The sequence below is a fragment of the Diabrotica virgifera genome, chromosome 1 (genome assembly GCF_917563875.1).
Source record: "Diabrotica virgifera virgifera chromosome 1, PGI_DIABVI_V3a".
NCBI lineage: Eukaryota > Metazoa > Arthropoda > Insecta > Coleoptera > Chrysomelidae > Diabrotica > Diabrotica virgifera.
The window spans coordinates 141,584,215-141,609,538 of record NC_065443.1 but is presented as its reverse complement, the minus strand read 5'-3'; the positions used below and the strand labels follow the sequence as shown (position 1 = coordinate 141,609,538).

The window sequence follows — 25,324 nt, the reverse complement described above, 5'->3', positions numbered from 1 at the left end:
AAACTACCTCTTAGGGTCTCTTGCGTTGTCCTCCTCCTCCTAAGTGCCTTTTCTATTGAGGTTGGCGATCAATATGGCAAATTTCTCTCTGTTCTGGGCTTGATGAATTAAGTCATTCCCTGTTGTATGGATCCAATCTCTGATGTTTCGGAGCCAAGATTTTTTCTTTCTTCCTATAACCCTTTTACCTTCGATTTTGCCTTCTAATATTACCTGAAGCTACTCAAATTCCCTATGGCGCATTATGTGTCCTAGATATGACGTCTTTCTAATTTTGATTGTATTGACCAGATGAGGACGTGTGTTCATTATTTCCAGTACTTCTTCATTTGTAGTTTTGGTGGTCCAGCTTATTCTTAGCATTCGGCGGTACATCCACATTTCGAATGAATTCAGTTTGTTGACATCATAGTGTTTTAATGTCCAGGTCTCACAGCCATGTAGTAATAGAGACCACACATAACACTTTAGTGTTCTCAATCTTATTGTGACTGATAGCTTGGGGTTACAGAGCATTTTAAGCATGTTCATGAAGCCAGATGTTGCTATTTCAATGCGTCTTCTAATTTTTTTGAGTGGTCTAGCTGACTGTTTAGCTCTGTGCCCAGGTATATGAAGCTTTGGGAGCTCTGAAGGGTGATACCATTGATTTGTATGTTGGAATGTCAACACGGGAAGTTTTTTTTCCTCGGAAAATTTTACATTTTCATCTCATTTCTAATTCTTGTTCTTCATGTGCCTTGTCCGTTGTGGAAGTTGGCTATCATCATAGCAATTTTAATTTTGTTTACAGCGTGTCTATAACTGGATCGATGTTAGTCCAAACCATTGGTGTAAGTTTTGAAGCCATGAGTGTCTCCTCCTTCGGGTCCACGTTTACTCTCTATTTTACCCTATATTATCAGCTGCAGTATACGATATTTATCATGTCTCATAATATATGACCGAGGTGTTCACGTTTTCGTTTTTTAATTGTGAAAGATATTTCTTTTTGTTTTCCCATTCGGCGCAATACCTATTCGTTGGTGGTGTGAGTCGTCCAGAATATTTTGAGGATACGTCGGTACACCCACATTTCGAATACATCTAGCCTTTTCGATAATGTTTCCGTTATTGTCCAGCTCTGCTCCATACAACAAGACTGGAAATACATAGCATTTTAGCAGCCATATTTTTAGTGGGACAGATATGTCGCAATGATTGAATATATTTCTCATGTTAAATGTAGCTCTGGTTATACTCTGAATATATTTCGGTTTTTTAATCCCATTTCGAGTTGACGACTGTTCCAAGGTATACATACTACGTGTTGAATTGGTTTTTTATTTTCAATTGTCTGGCAGGTTTTTGAGTTTTGCTCACTAGTGTCTATTTTTGTTTTATTTGTGTTGAAGGTTAAATTCTCTTTTTTCACTCGCTCTTTGTAGGTACCCTGTCCATAAGATGCTGAAGTTCATCAATACTGCTAGCAACCACAACTGTATCGTCTGCATATCGGTTTATCTAATTATTACTCCAGTAAATTTCAATATTTTTTTTCACTTACGGAAATTTTTGACATAAATGAATCAATGATTATACAATATTGTTTTGTCTACAATTTTTTTATTAGGATAATGCCTCAACAAATACTAATGACCATTGGCATGTGTAATGTGTGTAAAAATGTCGATGTCATCGTCTTTACAAAAAGCTAATTGTATCCGAACGATGCATTATTTGCGTTATTATAAAATTAAATTTGCCAGAAAGTGAATAAAACTTAAATTGTTTTTAGATACGCCCCACATAACATACTAGAGCTTAGGTTATCTATGTATTATATCAAAACTAGTATAATCCCCCAGTAAACACTTTAAGACATTTTGAGCCTAGTTTAACTTTCAACCATTTGTATAACGTCACTGTTTGTATTGTTAAGGCACTGAGACGTTATACAATCATGAATGAAAGTCAAACAAGGCCCAAAATGTGTATTGAGAGGGGGTGGGGCCACTTTTCTAAACAAAACCGCGTGATTCATCGTATTGCCGTGGTTACAAAACTCGTTTTCAATTGTTTGCAGATTTTCTTAAAATCCGGCAAACGCGCATCTGTCGCCATTTAATACATCACTGCTGCCATCTACTAAATGACACGTGAACTCATCTTCTCATCTATTAAGTGACAGCGGAACTAATTTATCACTAGAAAAATGCCAACTTAATGCTGTAATATGAACAAAATCCCCAGATTGCAGCTTTTAACAATAATTTTTACCTTTAGGTACAGTTAATTTAAAAACTATGGCAGTACGGACAATGAAATTTTGTTTAAAATAAAGCTTTTTGCGTAGTTAATCGTTTCTGATAGTTATTTTCTACCGAAGTTCAAAAATTATTATGCAAAATGAATTTTTACAACAAGTTACTAAGTAAGTTATGACATGGACTCCTTTAAGTACAGTTATAAAAAATATACTACTACTTTCTTTGGAAATTTTAACTAGATACTATTAAAATAGAAAGTCTACAGTTCACGTACATACCCCTAAGTTGAAGATTGGTTTTGAAATAGTGACGGTAACTGTACCTAAAAACTATATAAATTTTAACATTGTGTCATACCACCTTAAGTCTAATTATAGAGTTTCAATATCGACTTTCGGGATGTATATAAAGCGTATAAATAGCGCACATTTTCGATAAGCACCATCAGTTAACTTTTAATCAGAAAGAGAAAGAGAAGTTTATAGGTCAAGTGAAGCTAACTTTTAGTTTGAGATAAAAAAACATTAGTGTGATTTAACTGCAGTTTTTTATAAACAAAATTTTACGTTTGACTGACAAAGTCGTATGTATCATATTCATATATTTTGAAGGTTGTTACCATAAACATTTTTTTTTGAAGTTATACTTCTTTACGCGCGATATGAGGGTGAATTTTTATATGTTAAAACCTACGATCCCGGCGCATGCGCAATATAACTTTGTTCTGATTGGATGTTCAAATGACATGTCAAAAATTATCCAATATGGCAGCTGTAGCGCAGCTGTGGTTTGGACGGTTGACAGTTTGGTTATGTATGGTTTTTTGTGGGAAGAGAAACAACAAAGGTTAGTTAATAGTTATAATGCCTTTTTAAATAGTTTTCATATTATATTTTTGAAGTTATACTTCAAAATGTTTTAATTTATATATGTATCAGTCCAGAAAAGGTGTGGAAAGAATATATTAGTGTTTTTAAATATATTTTTCTACAAACGTGTTAAAAATGCAATTTTTAGGACTCCATAGGAGCGTTAAAAATGCTCTAGTGCTTTAAAATTTTTAAGGCACTGCAGTTAAAAGTGAATTGTCAAATTGTGAAACGTCAAAATATTTATATTTCATTTATTAACATTAATATTAATAATACAACTTGCGCAATTTGAAAAAGGTGGTTTAAAAGCTTTTTTTATTATAATTTTGTGTCTTTGGATTTGTCTTCCTTGGGCGTAAAATAATAAAACATATATTTTTATATTTCACTTGTCACCGTGATGTAAGTATAATTGGATGGCGTTATGCATAACTCGACCAAGCGCCATTTCTTTAATATCGAGATAAGGGCTAATTCTGGTGACACATAGCTAAAACTATCTTGGAAAAAATCCCTGTTATTGTCACGTTAACGGTTACTAAGAAAAACAAAATTAAACCAAGCGACATTAATCCACTTACCATTAAGCGACCATTAAGCAACCAAGAAACGAAAAACTTTGAAGCCATTTATCTCAAAACTATGTTTTGGTGCTTGGTTGAGTTATGCATAACGCCATCCAATTATGTATATCTGAAAGGAAAGGTAACTGGCATGCGGCTTGATGGCCTTGTTGGTAGAGCATTGGACCAGAGATCAAAAAATCGCGAGATTGCGGGTTCAAATCCCGGACGATTCATATTTTTTCTTTTTTTTTAATATTTGGCATTGTTAAGTTTTGGTTCATTTTTGGTAATTATTGTTAATTTTTTGTATTGTAACTGTTAAGTAGGTATATTTAATTCGTTGAAATTATATTATAATAGAAGTATAACTTCTTACGTGCGTACAAAGTACACACACATTCTTTTTTTTTTATTTCCAGCAATGATGATTACACTTGATTGCTTAATCATAGAACCAGATCCAGAAGAGTTCATTGCTGATCATCCGTTTATTATAATTCTGCAACACAGAGATGCTGAGTCCCGAGAAAGAAACATTCTTTTCCAAGGCAAAATAAGCCAGTTAGAAGGACAAGAAGTTTAAATATGAGTGTCACTCTTGCACATGCTTAAAATTTAGTGATAAGTTTACCGTTTTTAAGTAGATACTAATACTTTAATATTATATTCAAATACTTTTATTGTTTGCCATTTGTATGCCTTATAGATCTTAAAATATCTTAATATAGATTAAGTTGACTATCGAAGTTTAACAACATTTCAATTTGTTCTTTTTTTATTTACCTACTTGAAAATAATATATCATCCTTAAACTTTTCATAGTTACGAGATATAAGAAATCGTGGCATTAGTTTCAGCATAAGATAGAGACAAACAAAAATTACCTTTAAAATAATTAATCTGCATGTAACTGAACGTATAAATACGGCCTTATAATTTTACTAAAGCTTGTTTTTTAAGTTTCTAGTCAGTTGTTTTCAAAAAGTAGCAGGCCAATTTGTGTATCCATATTTGTTATATTTTATGGGGGTAATATAAATATAATACTCTATATTATTTTTAAATATTTTATATATTCTTCTATATTATGAATTTTGTTAATGGTGCACCCATCGAAGCAGAGGAAAGTGTTTTATTGGATAAATATTAACTGCACATTAGAAATATTATGATCTACAATATACAGGGCGGTCCTTAAGTAATTGTACAAAAAGAAACAGTAGATTCTACACTCTAAAATATTATGATTTAACCCAACTTACTTTAATAAAATGTTGATATTAAGAAAGATAAAGTTAAACTTTTTGAAGTGAAAACTTCTTTACGGACGTTGTGCAATTTTTGGATAGGGGAAAAAGCATTGAATTCGCGACCGTCATCGCTTATGCTATATATTATTTGTATGTATATATAAATTGTATAGAAGTATTTAAATTTAAAATAAATGTAAAACCTATTTTAGGATGAGGAAAAAAGATTTATTTCGCGACCGTCATCTCTCCGACGAAATAAATTTTGTACGTACCTATATTATGTGTATCTATACATAAATTGTATAGAAGTATTTAAATTTAAAATAAATATAAGAAATAAATGTTGTACGTATATGTAATGTAGTGAAAACTTCTTTAGGGACGTTGTGCACTTTTTGGATGGGAAAAAGTATTAAATTGGCGACCGTCATCGCTTCGAAGAAATAAATTTTTGAAGTGTAAACTTCTTGAGGGTCGTTGTGCACTTTTTGGATGAAGAAAATTATTAAATTAGCGACCGTCATCGTTTCGACGAAATAAATTTTTGAAGTGAAAATTTCTTTAGGGACCTTGTGCACTTTTTAGATAGGGAAAAAGTAATGAATTAGGGACCGTCATCGCGACCTTCATCGCTTCGGCGAAATAAATTTTTGAAGTGAAAACTTCTTTAGGGACGTTGTGCACTTTTTGGATGGGAAAGAATTATTAAATTTGGATGGGGAGAAAGTAATAAATAAGCGACCGTCATCGCTTCGAGGAAATAAACATTTGAAGAAAAAACTTCTTTAGGGACGTTGTGCTCTTTTTGGATGAAAAAAACTATTAAATTATCGACCGCCATCGCTTTGATGAAATAAATTCGTTAAGTGAAAACTTCTTGAGGGACGTTGTGTACTTTTTGGATGGGGAAAATATTGTATTAGCGAACCTTCATCGCTTCGACGAAATACATTTTTGAAGTGAAAATTTCTTTAGGGACATTGTGCACTTTTTAGATAGGGAAAAAGTAATGAATTAGCGACCGTCATCGCGACCTTCATCGCTTCGGCGAAATAAATTTTTGAAGTGAAAACTTATTTAGAGACGTTGTGCTCTTTTTGGATGGAAAAAAGTATTAAATTATCGACCGTCATCGCTTCGATGAAATAAATTCGTGAAGTGAAAACTTCTTAGTCCTGTCGCCAGGGGGGGTACAACGGCCTACTTAATTCAGATGGACTTACCGAAGTTTTTTTATATATTTTGACCCGTAGAATACGAATTTTTTGGGTAACAGTTGATCCGGATGTCGATAAGATTGTTATAGACAAATAACTTGAGGAATTACATAACAGCGATTTCTCGCAAAACAAAACATCTTTTTGTATTTTTTGGGTCATTTTAAGCAAAAAATATTCCTACAAGTTTTTTTGTAGAATGCATAGTTTTCGAGATAACCGCGGTTGAACTTTCAAAAAATCGAAAAATTGCAATTTTTGAACCCGAATAACTTTTGATTAAAAAATAAAGTAGCAATTCTGTTTACCGCATTTGAAAGTTTAAATCAAATTATATCGATTTTGATTATTTGCGTTGCTAAAAACTAATTTTTTTATTGTTAAACACAGCTATAAACACATAGTGTTTTCCGTGCCTAATACATGCGTTTTAACGCATGCTACGTAGAAATTGCCTCGCTTGCACTTGCAGCTACTCTACCTACTCGTTCGATTTTAAATGAGAAATCATTGAAAACATCACTCACTCACTAGGTGTTTATAGCTTTGTTTACCAATAAAATAATAAATTTTTAGCAATGCAAATAATGAAAACAGATATAATTTGACTTAAACTTTCAAATGCGGTAAGCAGAATTGCTCCTTTATTTTTTAATCAAAAGTTATTCGGGTTCAAAAATTGCAATTTTTCGATTTTTTTTAAGTTCAACCGCGGTTATCTCGAAAACTATGCATCCTACGAAAAAACTTGTCAGAGTATGACAGAGTATTGCCAGAGTATATATGTCAGAGTATTGCCTAGACTGACCCAAAAAATTCAAAAAGATGTTTTGTTTTGCGAGAAATAACTGTTATGTAAGTCCTCAAGTTCTTTGTCTATAACAATCTTATCGACATCCGGATCAACTGTTACCCAAAAAATTCGTATTCTGCGGGTCAAAATATATAAAAAAAACTTGGTTAAGTCCATCTGAATTAAGGAGGCCGTTGTACCCCCCCTGGCGACAGGACTATCTTGAGGAACGTTGTGCGTTGTGCACTTTTTGGATGGGGAAAAAGTATTGAATTATGGACCGTCACCGCTTCGACGGAATAAATATTTGAAGTGAAACTTCTTTAGGGACGTTGTGCACTTTTTCGATGGAAAAAAGCATTAAATTAGCGACCATCATCGCTTCGACGAAATAAATATTTGAAGTGATAACTTCTTGAGAGACGTTGTGCACTTTTTGGATGGGGAAAATATTATATTAGCGAACCTTCAACGCTTCGACGAAATAAATTTTTTATGTGAAAACTTCTTTAGGGACGTTGTGCACTTTTTGGATGGGAAAAAATTATTAAATTTGGATGGGGAGAAAGTAATAAATAAGCGACCGTCATCGCTTCGACGAAATAAACATTTGAAGTAAAAACTTCTTTAGGGACGTTGTGCTCTTTTTGGATGGAGAAAAGTATTAAATTATCGACCGTCATCGCTTCGATGAAATAAATTCATGAAGTGAAAACTTCTTGAGGAACGTTGTGCACTTTTTGGATGGGGGAAAAGTATTGAATTATGGACCGTCACCGCTTCGACGGAATAAATATTTGAAGTGAAACTTCTTTAGGGACGTTGTGCACTTTTTCGATGGAAAAAAGCATTAAATTAGCGACCTTCATCGCTTCGATGAAATCAATTTTTGAAGTGGAAACTTCTTGAGGGACATTGTGCACTTTTTGGATGGGGAAAAATATAAATTAGAGACCTTTATCGATTCGACGAAATAAATTTTTGAAGTGAAAACTTCTTTAGGGACGTTGTGCACTTTTTGGATGGGGAAAAATTATCAAATTAGCGACCGTCATCGCTTCGACGAAATTCATTTTTGAAGTGAAAACTTCTTTAGGAACGTTGTGCACTTTTGGATGGGGAAAAGTATTGAATTAGGGACAGTCATCGCTTCGACGAAATAAATATTTGAAGTGAAACTTATTTAGGGACGTTGTGCACTTTTTCGATGTAAAAAAGTATTAAATTAGCGACCGTCATCGCTTCGATGAAATCAATTTTTGAAGTGGAAACTTCTTGAGGGACGTTGTGCACTTTTTGGATGGGGAAAATATTATATTAGCGAACCTTCATCGCTTCAACGAAATAAATTTTTGAAGTGAAAACTTTTTGAGGGACGTTGTGCACTTTTTGGATAAGGAAAAATTATTAAATTAGCGACCGTCATCGCTTCGACGAAATAAATTTTTTAAGTGAAAACGTTTATAGGAACGTTGTGGACTTTTTGTATGGAGGAAAAGTATTGAATAAGGGCCTTAATCGCTTCGACGAAATAAATATTTGAAGTGAAACTTATTTAGGGACGTTGTGGACTTTTTCGATGTAAAAAAGTATTAAATTAGCGACCATCATCGCTTCGACGAAATAAATATTTGAAGTGAAAACTTCTTGAGACGTTGTGCACTTTTTGGATGGGGAAAATGTAGTAAATTAGCGACGGTTATCGCTTCGACGAAATAAATTTTTGAATTGAAAATTTCTTTAGGGACGTTGTGCACTTCTTGGAGGGAAAAAAGTATTGAATTTGCGACCGTCATCACTTGGCTGAAATAAATTTTGTACATATATAAATTATGTGTATGTATACATAAATAGCATAGGGCATACGCATCGCATATATCGTATATGATATAGGTATAGCACTTCTTTTAGGCTGGGGTAAAAGCATTGAGCTCGTAATTTATATACTATAAGAAGTTTTCACTTCTGTCGGCACTCCCACGAGTGCCTTTAATTTTTTTTATTTATTATTGAATATTTCCTGACAGGTATGAGATAACAACATGAAATTTGGTATGTGGGGGTTTTTTAGGTCGAGAAAAATAAATTGGTATTGCCCAGAGGGCGTCACATAGGTACGCCTTTCAGAACTTATTTATTACGTTCAATTTTTTTTATCCCTCACTCTAAATAATTTTGGCATTCAAATTTTTATTCTCCTATTGGTTTTACTTAAAAATGGTATACTTCTTTCATCTCCCTAAACTCAACCTAGATAAACGCATTTTAAATCTGCGATACACCATCATTTTTAGCATATCATTGTAGTTACACCCGAAAAATAACTTAAAACCATAATAATTGTGCCAGTTCTCAAATGTATGTCATTGCATCGCAAATTCCATTTGAAGAAATTTGCAATACATTTTTGGATAATTTTATGGTTTTAAGTTATTTTTCGGGTGTAACTACAATGATATTATGCTAAAAATGATGGTGTATCGCAGATTTAAAATGTGTTTATCTCGAAAACGGTCGAGTTTAGTGAGATGAAAGAAGTATACCTTTTTTAAGTAAAACTAATAGGAGAATAAAAATTTTAATGACAAAATTATACAGAGTGAGTGATAAAAAAATTAAATGTAATAAATGAGTGCTGAAAGACGTATGTGGCGCCCTCTGGGCAATATATAATTTTTGGTAGGGAATTTAGTTTTCTCGGCCCAAAAAAACCCCACATACCAAATTTCATGTTGTTATCTCATACCTGTCAGGAAATATTCAATAATAAATAAAAAAAAGTTTAATTTTACCACCCTGTATCTTTCTTAATATCAACATTTTATTAACGTAAGTTGGGTTAAATCGTAATATTTTAGAGCGTAGAATCTACTGTTTCTTTTTGTACAATTACTTAAGGACCACCCTGTATATTTTATCGAACTATTGAACATTTATCTGGTACATAATGATTAATTTTGTCATGCAGCGAATCCGCGTATTCGGCATGAAATTTGAAAATTGATAAAGATACATATTAGAAAATGATTAGCCCAAGCTAAAAAAACTATTGCTAGCTAAACTGTATATTTTGAAGTAACAAAATAGACAAAAATTTTTTTGAAGTTATACTTTTTTAGGCGCATTTGGGAGTAAATTTATAAGTGCGCGTATTCATCAAAAGTCTTGGTCCTGGGCGCAGCTGAAACGTTATACGTGCTCTGATTGGGTAATTACAATAGTCTGTCAATAATTGTTCAATATGTCGGTTATAGGTTAACAAATGTTGTGTATATTAATTTTTATTGTTGTGAGGACTGAGACAAAAGCAAGTTTATAATTGTAGTGACTTTGTAAATAGTTTTTAAAAGCAACATGTATGTAATTGTAAACGTTTCAGTATTGTAATAAAAAATTACGTAACCTATTTGGAAAATGTACCTAGCTAGTAGGTAATGCTTTGATTTACATAATTTGATGGACCAACACAATTTCTACCAATCTTCATCAATATATTGTTTTCTTACTCTATGTTTTGTTGTATTTTAATTCCACAAAAATCAAACTAATTTGATTAAATTCAGAACTCTCAAAAAGTTTAAACGTTCAGTTGGTCTATCTTTCCACATTACATGTTTACGTGGCTACGGTCAGGTACTTAGATTTCAAATCTAACCAGCCTAATCTAAGCGGGTTCGATCCCAATGCAAATTTTTATTTTTTTTTTATACATTTTATGATTGTAAGTATATTTATTATACAGTGAGCACGTAAAGGTTGGAATAAATTCATTTTCTCGAGAACGGACGATTTTGGAAAAAAATCCCGAAACAGTTCGATTTTTATTTTTAAATTGCGACTTTTTGGCATATTTATCATACTAGTGATGTCACCCATCTGGGCGTGATGACGTCATCGATGATTTTTTTAAATGGGAATATGGGTCGTGTGATAGCTCATTTGAAAGGTAATTTAATTATTTATTTAGTAATATAAACATTTACATAATTATTTATACAGGGTGTCCAAAAAAAATTTTTTTCATTAAGTTTATTGACATAAAAAGAAGAATGCATGTAATTTATTTAGTCCAAAATACATTTTACTGCTCTCAGAGAACAGAAAAAAATGTTTATTTGAAAAAGAATCATTGCTTTTTGCTTAAATTAAATATTCAAACTGTTAAGACGAAGGTGGGTGGCGGCTTTAATATTGAATTTAAGCAAAAAACAATACTTATTTGTCAAATAAATATTATTTCTTGTTTTCTGATAGCAGTCAAACGTATTTTGAGTTAAATAAATTACACACACTCTTCTTTTTATGTCAATAAATTAAATTCAAAAAAAATTTTTTGGATACCCTGTATAAATAATTATGCCAATGTTTATATTATTGAATAGAGAATTGAATTACCTTTCAAATGAGCTATAACACGACCCCTATTCTCATTTAAAAAAATTAAAGATGGCGTCATCACGCCCAGATGGGTGACGTTACTAGTATGGTACATATGCAAAAAGTCGCAATTTAAAAATAAAAATTTACCTGTTTCGGGATTTTTTCCAAAATCGTCCATTTTCGAGATAATGAATTTATTCCAACCTTTACGTGCTCACTGTATAATTTTTTTCAGAAAATACGTATTTAGATAAAATTTTTGACAACAATTATTGTTCAGAAATCATTTCTTTGTGGCATTTTTCAATGTGTGTGTGTGTGTGTTTTATTCTTTTATTTTTTTGTATTGTTTTAATAAAATTTTTTGAAAAGTAATAAGTATTAAAATTAGTTCAATATTTAAATAAAATATAAATAAACTGTTTTAATTTCGTTAAAATCACGTAATAGAAGTGTAACTTCTTACGTGCGTACAAAGTACACACTCATTCTTTTTTTTTATCAACAATGCAAAAGTTTGCATTTTTTCAACGAAGCAAAGATAGCTTCTAATAGAAAGCTATTGAGAAGTAGTGAAAGTAGATATATATTTTTAAGGCCTATCCTCATCCTGATAAAGTTATTCACATGTAGCAGCGATATACATATTATATTTTATGAAGCCCAGAAACCCTATCAATTGAGAAATTATTACATGTAAATGGCATACTTTGCTGTTCTGTTTCCACGAAAAATTTTAAAATGCATAAAACGCTGTGGATAACAAACTTCAAGCATACTTTCGGGATATCATCCTCAGCTTCTATTATAATTTAATCCGGTACAATTATAAAAATTCAAGAACGGGATTATAATTTTGTTAATTTTTAATTTGATATGTATGTTTTGTGTTTGGGGCTTATTTATTTTTTTTGTCTTTTACAAATTTTAGTAGAGTTATATCAAATATTCATTTTTCAGTTATGGGCATAGCTATTGGAGGCTGCATTTTGGTCCGAGATCCGGAACTGTTTATTGCTGATCATCCATTTGTGATTTTGTTACAAAATGCAGCTCAGAACTTTACCATCTTTGCAGCAAAAATTGGAAATCCAAATATTCTATCGTGAAATTTTTTGAATAGTAAATAGAAACATTCAATAATCGCTGGTCCTAATTTGTTTAATTCAAAATTATTTATGTAAATGAAATAAATATGAGTTTTTTTAAAGTATGCAACATAACTATTCCTTTTTGAAGATGCAAATATCTTTCTGTTTTTTCAACAAATGTTACAAATTTCAGAGTGCAGCTTTTACAGTAGAAAGTGCATCGAGTGGAGTAAAAGAGGATACTTTCAAAAGAGCTCTTCATAAAATAATAGAGGAAAATAAAAGCATCCTGGAATATGATGATAAAGAATTTACTACAGCTGAACTAATTGCATTATTGCGCAACGTCCAAGAGTTTAAAAAAAATTGATGAAACCAGAGGTTGAGACGTGGGCACAGATGACATAAAATGAGCTAGGTTATCATCTCCTCAGTAACGATATTGTCGAATTAGTTTTGAGTCACCTCGGTAAGTCATAACTTGATTTATCCGAAAATGAGAGTAAGACTAAGAGAAATTTATCCGAAAATGAGAGTAAGATGAAGAGAATGATGGGATGGTATCAATCAAAAAAGTAAATCTAAAGGCTTAATTAGCTACTAATATACTAGACTATTTCGAGCAACAACTTGCGGATCTTGAAAATTTGAATTTGGGCAGAATATGTCAGAAGATTCAAAAACTTTCATAGAAGTGACTTTTGCTCCAAAAACATAGCTACCTAAAATATAACCTTATTCTATAAATAAAAGTTAATCTACATACCTACAATGTATACATACTACATACCTGCTCGTTAGTATTTATTCTTATCTCGAGCGCTGAGTCACCAAACTGGACATAGCCCAGAGCGGGGACTCGGCGCCCGAGCAAGCAAAACAGATCGAAGATAAGTCACTAGAGATAGCGGGAATAGAGCGCCTCACGCTGGCCTGCATTGATCGGGGTAGGATTTCATATGGGAGTCCGTGTACCCAAGACTCCCGTATGATAAGCACTTTGCTGATTGAGAGCCCCTATAGCGCATCAGAGTGCTATCGGTGGGTAAGTGGATGGTCTGGAGCATTGAAGCGGGGTGGAGTGTTTCCTGCTTACGGGAGTTAATCCTCCTCGCCCCAATGAATTGTCATTCTCTAGGGGTGAGCAAGTCTCTCAGGCTGGGTTAAATCACTATGCTTGCTTGCTTATCTATTTATGTAATTTTAAAGTTAGTTTTAACATCAGATTTATTTTTTGTTATCTTTTTACGATAGGTTAGGTTAGAAACCAAGAAATATGGGCTTTTCAATTATCCGTTCCACGTCCTGTCCCCTGAAGCATAGATAATCGGGTTTCTACTGTAAAATAATACTATATGTCTGTCTATGAGCAAATGACATTGTTCATATTAGAAAACTACTTTTTAAGTACAGTGGAACCCCGATAAGTCGGCCCCCGATAACCCGGAAGTCCGGCTAACCCGGACCGATTTTCATCAGATAAACATTTTGATTTTCTATACATATTTTGTATTTTGACAATGACACCCGTTCTGAGCGTCGAAATGTTAATAAAATGATTTTTTCAATTTAATTGTGGCTTATTTCCCATCAAAATAGTTAATTATCAGATAAACATTTCAACAATAAAAATGTATGTATGTAATATAATATTTGAGAGATAACGTGTATTTGTGTAATTTGAACTAGGTATACGATAGTAAAAATGACTCATGGCACAAGCCGGCAGAAACAACAGGCACCTGTCTGTAGTATTCCTTTATTTTTTATTTCAAACTGTGTTAGCATTGTTTAAGAAAGACTATTTAAAAAATTCTTTTTTAATCAATGGTCTTAGTTTTCACTGTTTCGATTATTGTGACTGTATGAATACAGTATTGTATTGTTCGCTTCCGTTTGCTTAGGTTTGTGTTTGCGTGTTTTTAGTAATTTAGATGTGTAGGTACACTGCATATTTATAAATATTTCATGTTATTTCAATTCTAACGGAGTTTATCTGTAAGTATACCGTATTTTATTAATTTTTACCATATTCTCCGGCTAACCCGGATTTTCGATAACCCGGATCGGCCGCGGTCCCGATTAATCCGAGTTATCGAGGTTCCACTGTACATACATAAATACTTTAATACATAATTTAAAAGTTTCAGCCTAATACATACCTACATGGATTTGCAAACATTGTCAGACATGACAAAAACAGATACGTATGATAATGCCTTTAGGTTTGATCTAGCATTAGGTTCAAACGATTTGAAATTATCAGAAGCATGCGCATTTGTCCGATGGCGTTCAAGCACACAATCTTGAAAATTTGGATACTTGAAAAATGTGTTAGTAATCTTACCTCAAAGTTATAAATAACAACAAACATGAACCAGTCACAGAAGAGAAATTTTATTTCACATTTGACGTTGGTATCTAGTCAGATATAAAAGCGTTCTAGCAAAAAACAGTTTATGGACTGAACATGCGCAGTAAAGCAGTACAATAATCTGGTGTCAAATCATACCAAACTACATGCTAGAACAAACCTAATATAATCACTAAAATTCAATCTTTATCCATTGGGAGCGTTAACTATGATTTTAGGTCATGTGGCACACTCATGAAGACGCGGAGGACGATCTTATGTGTGATTTATACAAACAAGAGATTGTTTAAAAGTTTACCAATAATTTTGTGTTAATGCATCAATACATTAATAGAAATTTGCTAGATCTGCTCTATATGGTAGAGAATATCTGATATAATAACATAAATAGTTTAATAATATAGAAAAATACGAAGAGATTTTAAGGCCGACAACTGAAGTGTGAAGTCATGACTGTCATATAGTTTGTAAACAAAGGTTGAAAATCTAGGATTTGCCCACTATCAAGTTTTTTTAATTAGTATAAAGAAATTTTGCTAAGTATAGTGATTTTTAAGATAATAACACCATAATTCGGCCTTGCACTGTCCACATGTCATCGATATCCATGGCAACACTCCCAGTGGATAGACAATTTCCCCGTATTTGTATTTTTCAAGCTTTTTGCCTATGGCTATTAACAAAAATTATATTGATTTATTCCTTAATATTACTGTAACAGTACGTTTACCAGCAGGTACTGTAGTAGTCCCAACATTATCTGCAATATAAACACTCATGGTCCTGAAGCTGTTTTCTTGTAGCATGTTTTTCATTCAATATTTTTACATGGGAGTAAATCACAATGCATTGTAATAAAATAATATTTAGGGTTAAATCATTTTCTCACAATTTAATTTCAAGATTTTTTTGAAAACGATTTTCATGTTGGAAATCAAAACGTCAAATATAAACAAAAGTTTTGTACAATCTGTATTACAATTCATTGCGTTTATTCTCGTATAAAAAAATTCATTGAAACACTGAGAAAGGAAAATGTAATAAAACACTAATAGTGGAAAACACTCTGTTTAAACGCATTTATTTTGGAGGAAGTCTATATACAAATCATCAGTCAGAAAAATACTGTATATGTTTCAAAAAAATATATACAATATTTCGTACACGATCATTTTCTGACTAGCCAACAGTCGCTCAAAACAGTTTCAGATCATACCAAAATTATCTTCACCTTCACATAAATAAACATTCTATATAACCAAGAAATTTGATTATCCAAAACTGAAATGTGCAGCTGCACATATTTCTTTATACAGAACAATTTTATTATACCTATTCAAATATATATAACTTAACAGTATTGACAATCCTGTAGAGCAGTAGAATGTCTTTTCGGGAATATTTCTACAAGTAACTAGAACTTTTCCAGTAAGTCAGTTTTTCTTGGAGCTATACTGTACTATCTCCTCTGGAAGTATTTTTAGGATGTTCATAAATTTCGTCTACAAAAAATTTTATAAGCATAATATCGAAGTGATACTAGATCGACAATATATTGAAAAATTCAAAATATATATGCAAAAATATTTGCATCTGAAATTAATTGTTCAAAACAATGGGGTTTAAAACAAATTAAACTCCGTATATTTTTATGAGTTTAGAAAACATTAAAAATAAATTTATAGTAATTTGTAAATTTGCCTTAAATATCTGAAAAATTTGATATTTTAAACATGAATTAATGGTATTCTATTTGGACAGTAGTTTTGTGTAAAAAAAAAATAGATTCGCTTTTAATTAAACAAGTCAATAATCGAATAGTGTGACTAAAAATTCACGAAATGGAACAAGTATGGAGACGTACCCTGTTTTCAGGGTTGGTTCCACTTTTATATCTATATAGCATCAGAAAATGAAAGAGTCACTATTGAACCAATTCCAAATGTCATCTAGAAGAAACTACTACGAAGAAATAATAATTGAATGGCTAATAAAATATGTACAGACTTCTTATTTTATTTAAATTACATACAAAATAAGTATTAATTGCACGTTTCAAATCCACTATAACCCTGACCAAATTAAAACTCAAATATGATAAAATTATTCAAAACAAATCCACAAATTACTGCGGCTTGTTATCAACCTTCTTTCGATACCAATAAAAATTTCGTTAATTTTTACAATTTGGCACAATGAAAGCAATAATTATCAAAATACACAACACTTTTTGTATAATTACAAACTACCCTATCTGCTTTCAATTTGAGATTGTTGCAATCTCATCAAATAACGCATGCTTTGTGACTTTTAAGAATAATCGTTATTCTACTATCACAGACATTGTTTAGAATTTGCCTTTAAAAGGAAGTTAACTGAATACACCAAACAAAATCAAGAAGTCTTTTACTACACAAATTGCATAAATAACTGTTGACCAAAACATTTTTAACCTTTTGTTGACGGATTGTACCGAAGGTTCATGTCATGTTTTAGTTAATTGTGAGCGAGATTACATTTAAATTGGTATTAGTTATAGGGATTCGTTGTCCCATGATTTCTTTCACGAAGCGATTTACATAGACGAAAAAATAATTCATTCAGTCTCTGCTAAATGACAATGAAATTAAGTTTGCCTTCTTAACAAATGTGACAGGACAGTGACAGGAAACGTGTCTTAGAAACAGGATAACTTGAATAGTTTTTATGAATAGATTTTCATTGTTTCGTGCTGATTCCACTTGGAGATTCTTTAGTTTTTAATAATAAAAATTAATTACATACGTCTTCTCCTACGACACATAGAAAGCATCGCACGTTCCTTCTCTTATACAAAAAGCGGAATGGAACGTTTCATCGCCGTCCGTTTTATCTCCAGTTAGTCAGTTGATTTTGTATTATGGGAGATGACACGACACGACGTTAAATTCAGTTCAAAACTTATGACAATTAAAAAGATAAAAAAATATTATTATATTAATTTACTGTTCCATTTCTACTTCCCCTAAATTTGATACTAAATAGTATTAAATTTGTAGTGTTAAATGGCCTTGTAGAAATATATATGTTCAAATTTACGTAGTGTCAGGTTAGGTTAGGTCATTTCCTAGAATTCCTAATTAATATTAAAAATAAATCATAAATGTAACTGTAGAAAATTGGTCGGAAATTTGGAAATAAATCAGTCAGCGATTAATTAACTGGCGATGAAACGGCCGGCGATGAAACGTCCTATACCGTACGAGTTTCATTATGTATCTGATGTAATTTTGTTTATTTTATGATCATCATCATTATTTTCACTGTATATGTATCTGCAAATTCCAATGTTTGCTGCGTTTATATTAGGTATGTTAGGCAGATTTATTACCATTCCTTTTTAATATTTTGTTGACATGCAAATTTAATGTGTCATAGGTCTTTATTGTTATTATTCAATAATTTTACTCTTAGCTTTGATGAGTGGAGAAGAAGTATCTAAACAAAAGAAAACGTGGTAAAACGTAATGTATAACCATTGATGGCGACCGAGACAAAGATCTAAAATGGGATTTCCTTTTATTGGTATTTAAAAGAATTTATCATACAATTAAAGAAAACTATTTGAAAGATTATGGCTACCAAACATCCTTTACAATAGGATACACATGTACAAAAATAGACAAAATGGAAAGATAATTTTATAAATTGGAAAAAAGGAATTATTTTGATAGACAAAAAAGTTTCAAATGTCGAAAATTTTGAACAATGGTATTGTTGATCGATTATTTGTAACAATTCTAGTAAAGCATTAGCAATATTAGACATAACCGTTTGAGATTAGTTGAGAAAATGTGTGCACATTATTTCTTGGCTTGACAGATATCCCTTCAACAGGCAGTATTTTCCAGCTTGATAAGAGACACGCATTTTTGCTTTTCTATTTACGATATTACGATTGAAAAATAGGAGGGAATGTGATAATGTTTTAAAAATATTAAAACTAGAGATGTTCTAGATAAGGAGAATATTATAGGAACAATATTCTTTTGAGGAAAGCTGCACACATATCACATTGCTTGAAGTACTGCTCTTTTATCGAATGCCCTGTTTTGAAAATGGAAAAATGTTTAATATTGGAGGTATTTTTTTCTTCGCATAACTAAATGATTAATCAGACTGTAAATGTTGGCAACAAAAGGTTAAACATGACCACTACTACGAATAATAATATGTAACTTGTAACTTTAAAACGTTATAAAAATGGAGTAATATATTATTGCTATATTTCACTTCCTTTGCAAATGTGTATTTTAAGATTTGTCCGTTGCAATTTAAAAAAGAATTCTTAGTTAAAACGCTGTACATACTGTACTTATTTATGTTAATCAGTACGGCATATACTCTGTCAGTTTGAACGAGATGAAGTCATTAAGAATATACCTTCTGGTCAATTTTCGAGAAATTGACTGAGATATGCCAAACAGATAAACTTTTTAGTACAATATACACATATAATATATAAAATGCGCGCCTCTAAATGCAACAGTCTACTGTGAAAACAAAGCTCGATATTGAATACTCCTTCGACTGAAATAGTATCAAATTATAATCAACCAAATTAGCAAAACAGTATAAAGTTGTATATCTTGAAATAAAAGAAACTGCTTGTATTTTATTATAAATTTAAAATTTACTTATGTAGTCTATATCCGTTCTTAAAATGTTCTTTAAATTAATTAAGTATCCTTTATTTCATCTTTCCAAAAATGACAATACAATATTTCATGTGATTACTAAATTAACACTGAATTAGAATGGAATATCGACGGATAAGACATTCAATTTAAGCTGTAGATGTGCGATTAAGTAATGGATGACACTGTGATTTCAAATAATACAACATTAATACAAAATCAATAATACAAAATAAATTTTGTTTTAAAAGCGAATCAGTCTCAAAAAACTCCACAATAAAGTTTATATATATTTTCACGCTTTATAGCATGTTTGATCTTTCTACTAAACACCTATTCAAGGTATAAAGAGGAATACTACTTGCGCCATTTGGTTAGGTCGCGAGAATAGTTGTAATATACTGAAAGCGAAAAATTTAACTGTTGATACCTTTAAGCAAAATAGATCCAAAATTCCACATGAGTGTAAAAAATAGAAAATAAGCATTACGAGAAAACTAGGATTATATTCTGTATTTGGAATAATAAATACATAACTATCCGTTCTTATGTGATCAAGAAAAATCTGGTTGCAGTTTTATTTGATACCAACAGTACCAGAAATCCGGAGCTGAAGTACTAGATCAGAATGGAATCATGCAGATTAACAAAGTCCTTTGCCAATGACAATTTGTAATATAATTGCAAGATAATTAACATATTAACAATAAAAAAGGTCAAATATGAAGAAATTTAAAAAAACCTCACGACTAGCTTTATCGGCACCCCATATTGAACGGTTTTCCATATGGTATCACTTAGTCGTGAATGAAGAGATATATATCATATAAAAAGTAAAAAAAATTGGGCACTGTAAATATGTACAATATGTATGTAATCTTACGGCTTTGATTTATAACATCCATTAAAAATGTTGTTCTGAAGCTATTTCCTTGTGGCATTTTTATAATTAACTATTTAGATGGGAAATAAGCCACAATTAAATTGAAAAAAAAAAATAATTTTATTAACGTTTCGACGCCCAAATGGGGTGTCGTTGTCAAAAAAACAAAATACTACTAATAGTATTTAGTATACTATTTTAGTATACAAATACTACTAATAGTAGTATTTTGTATTTTAACAACGACACCCGATTTGGGCGTCGAAACGTTAATAAAATTTTTTTTTCAATTTAATTGTGGCTTATTTCCCATCTAAATAGTTAACTATCCATTAAAAACATGATATAGGGATGCACATAAGAATGAATTAGATGAGACACATTACAGTAAAAGATGACATTGATAAAAGTCATTCCCATTTGAAGGAATATATGGGTCAGTATAATAAAAATATATTAATAAAAAAAGGTGTAAGTTTTAAAAAGAGTATATGGAATATTTAGTAGATTTATAAATAAAAAAAAATATTTGAAAATATACAACTTTATATTATTACCTACTTAATTTTGATTTGTGGTGGTTACTGATCCAAGTGTTTCAAGCAAAGGTACAGTTAAATATCGTTTGATAAGCTCTGTTGCATTGATCACGACACACTTGTATATAGCTGTGTCAATCTTGGGATGATAATAGTGGAGAGTCAATAAAGGCATACTACCACCCTACGAGAGGATAACAAATCGATCGATAACAAAAATAATGGCATTGGACATTTTCAATGCCAAGAATACCACTGTTAAAACTTACAAGATCTTAGGGCCCAGTAATTGGCGACGACCAAAGAACTCTTTACCTCTAAAACAATATTACTATAAACAATAAAAAGTATTCAAATATAAAATACATATATGTATAAATTAAAGCAGTAAGTGAGAAGTAATACAAAGAAACTTCGGATGGAAACTGTCGACCTTTTTAAAAACCGAGATAAAAGAAAACGCAAAGAAATCAATCATTAACAACACGTCGTATACTAGAGAACTACTTAAAAATGTTTACATTTCAAATAGAACTCTATAGATATAAATGCAAAACTCGTACACATAAAAATGATCAAACAAAGTAAAATTATGCCTCTGCCATACCTCTAACATTTGATGGTAACGTCAACTTTGTAGTAGTATTTTATGCCATCCTTATGTTATAACGTAACTATTAGGTATATGCTCAAGTTTTATTGTATACTTATACTCTTACAGTATGTGCCAAAAAGTATCATTCGTTTCGATCCTGATATATAATGTATTAAAAGTTTGGAAGTAATCAACTATAAAAAGTAATTTTTTGGCACATCTTGTATATAGAGAAGTGCCGTTAGAAAGCAAAAAAATCTGAAACATATAAACTGTCGCCAAATCACAAACTATTGTTTTAGATACCTGCATAGCTATTGGCTATTAAAACATCAAAAAACAATACTCTACCAGCGAGAACGAACATTTTTGATTTGACCCAGTTGTTGTTTTCAGACAAATTTAGCGTCAACTGACACTTTCACAATATATATTTTAACATAAATTACAATAAAGTATACAGGATGTTCGCTTTGATACAATCCGCAAGCATCGGGAGCAGTATTTTGGAGAAGACCAGCGCAATCGACAGTTCCAACAAATTCAAAACATCCTGCAAAATAAAAATAGAAGCCGCACTACACTGAGCCCAATTTCAACTACACTGACATTTCTCGTTTCCTCTTGAAAATATCTGATGAGCGTTCACAGAGTCTATACTTAAATTTAAAAATTTTTTTTGTCTTTTTCGCATTGTATATTCTATTTTTATTTTCAGAGGGCACTTGATATTCTCTTTTTCCCGCACTCACGTAGAATTCCACAACAGTTTTCATATATAGTATATAATTAAATATGTATAATATATATATAATATAAACAATTGTATAAATTTTAACTAAGAGTTTACGTTTGCCGATAAGTCAATCTCATCACTCGTTGAGTTGCTCTTAATTATATATTTATAATTTTTTTAATTTAATGTAGTCCGTCTATATAGGCGCCAAAATCACCGGCACACTTATTAACCGCTAATCTGCTTCCAGATCCGAACCCAACGAATCGTCATCATCATCATTTTCTTTCAATGAACAGAAGAATGACGTTAGCTGCTTCATAGCGACACCTGAAATAAAAAGAAAATGTTATTACTTAATAAACGGACATCCTAAATAAATTTCCTCATACCAATATTATAGGCCCATGTCCTGTACAAGAAAAATCATAGATTCGTATATGTATTGGATTAAATATTATGCCTTTCAAATCTTGTTATCTTTTAATTTGGCCAGCAAATCGACAGGTCAAAGAAACCTACAGAATCTGACAATAATAGGAGACTATAACATCGAAAGCGTAAACATTTTTACATATCTAGGTTCACTAGTTACCGCAGATAACAATGTAAGCGAAGAAGTTAAGAGAAGAATGCATATTGCTAATAAAACATATAATGGACTCATTAAACATCTAAGATCTAACAACATCACGAGAAAAACCAAATGCAAAATATACAAAACCCTGATAAAACCGGTCCTTATATATGGATCAGAGACATGGACATATGGATCAGAGACATGGACACTGTCGAAAAGCGATGAGAGCTTGTTAGGTACGTTTGAACGAAAAATCCTTAGACACATATATATGGGGGTGAAAGAAAATGACGTATGGCGCAGAAGATATAATTTTGAACTAGACGCAGCATACAACGAACCCGACGTCATAACATCCATAAAGATTGGACATCTGCACTGGATTGACCATGTTGAACGAATGTTGGAGACCGAAACACCAAAACATATAATGAAGCAAACATCAGTAGGGAGAAGGTCAAAGGGAAGACCCAAACTTAGATACATGGAACAAGTGGAACAAGATCTGAAAACACTTGAGATTACCCACTGGAAGAACAAAGCAAGGAACAGAACAGAATGGCGGAAAATCCTAGAACAAGCCAGGACCCAAAAAGGGTTGTCGAGCTACTGATGATGATGATTCAATAAAATAAAAAACAAATAAAATTGACAATTTTATTGAGTCTAAAATTTGGTGGACGGTTTCAATATTTTACTACTTTTTGAACAATAATTTAAAGCAAGTTGAGGTTTACATAGAATAATGTGTATAAACAATGTTAGGTAGAGAGAAAGTATATATTATTGCCATCCGACTATCAAGGTTGGCTTACAGCAAGTGTGCAGCTTTGGGAAAGTACAGTTCATCCGCCAGATTTTTAGATAAGTATGACATTGTTCATGAATTATTTTTTATGTTAGGTTACTTTCTTAAGACACTAAAATGATGAACTTAAGTAGCCTGTCCATAGACAACAACATTCATCGAACAAAGATCTGGAGGATGTACTGTACTATAAAATGATGTGTAATAACCTTTTTAGTCCTCTTTGCCATATGTCCTGATAAGGTAATGTCCATTTGCATTAACCTACGTTTTTGATGGATTATATTCTGTTTATTTAAATGACACCAATTATTTTGTTGTTGAAAATTTGTTTCAAAATATGTGGGATTAAAGAGAGAAGAAAAGGCTGAAAGCAATCAATGACCGCACAGAAACAAATGCTGTTTGGGAAATGTTGAATGGTGTAAAGTGTAACCCAATATAGCTGTAGAAGCATATTTTTTCTTGGGAACTATTATTCAGAATTATATTAGTTAGACTGTCATTTATGGTAATATTTCAAAAACCATAGCAATTACTGTGATGGTAGTGAAATTTCAATTAGTGAAAAAAATAATTGTAAAAAATGTGCAATCAAATATTTGATTTTCCATTAGTAACACTTTCATCACTCACAGATAATGGTTTATGAAAAACTTGCATGTAAATAATTTACATATATATTTGAACTTACCTTTACCCTCTTGTTCTGCTGGATCGTCACTTTGTTCCCAAGCGACAAAACTTTCTTGAGAGCAACAACCTAATTCATAAATTTTATCACATATTTGTAGTAAGAGACCTAAAAACAAAACAAAGTTAGCAAACGTGAAATCAGTGAAGAAAAAGATCAATATTTTGTAATTTATTATAATATTTGCTATAAATACGAAATTTTAATTATTTCTCTTAACTAATGGTTCATTTACTTTACAATATGCTTTTATATACCACTCATTAATTTTGTATGGTTCTGGTTCTTGACAAAATAGCTATATCAAGTTCTGAGTTGTGATATTGTGTTTTGTTACTTTTTTATGTTACAGTATATTCCTTTTTATACTTTTCTATTTGAGTTTTCATATGTTTAGCAATCAATACCATCTGATCAAGAATCAGTTTTGTACCTGATAATTGAGTCAGTGATTCAAAAAAGAAGATAATAAATCCTTTTAAGGGTTTCAAATACTTTTTCTGGGTTTAATGTTCTTCATAGTTCATACTATGCATACAGTTAAAAGTTTTAGTCATATATATTTTTTGATTCTTTATATTCTTTATTTACTTTTTTATTTAGTAAAATTCTGATAGTAAAGATATTCCATAAATAAAAAATATTTACAGCAGACATTACTAAAAATGAATGAGTTAAATGTTTATTACTTGAATGGTCATACATGGAAGAGACAAAATAAAATTGCTAGAATTTTCAAAAATATAAGACAAAAGCTTACCTCCAGGGTATTCCATTTTATTGTTCAGAGCTTGAAGGGCATACAAGCATTCAAGTTCAAACCCGGGTTTATTGTCGACATATTTGTGCAACAACGGAAGGTGTTGCTCCAATCTGTCGGAATTGGGTTTGTTGTTCTTGTTTATTGAGTCTTCAAAACAGGCCATCGCCAAAGCCCTGATAAATTTATTTTCTTTAACACCCTTCTCTCCTACATTTGTCTAAAAAGAAAAGCAATGGTTATTATAAAAAAAATATT

General features: G+C 31.5%; 1 protein-coding gene across 4 annotated transcripts in view; it reads right to left on the bottom strand.

Annotated features, from left to right (window-relative positions):
• Positions 1-15,859: 15,859 nt before the first annotated feature.
• The window catches only part of LOC114326358 (eukaryotic translation initiation factor 4 gamma 3), a 394,838-nt gene continuing 385,373 nt past the window's right edge, over positions 15,860-25,324 (bottom strand). For all 4 annotated transcript variants that reach the window (XM_050641529.1, XM_050641532.1, XM_050641538.1 and 1 more), the window contains 3 exons: positions 25,067-25,286; positions 24,307-24,414; positions 15,860-22,554 (listed from right to left, as the gene is read on the bottom strand). In XM_050641529.1, coding sequence (XP_050497486.1) covers positions 22,460-22,554; positions 24,307-24,414; positions 25,067-25,286 — 423 coding nt within the window. In that variant the 3' untranslated portion in view covers positions 15,860-22,459. The remainder of the gene's footprint in view (positions 22,555-24,306; positions 24,415-25,066; positions 25,287-25,324) is intronic.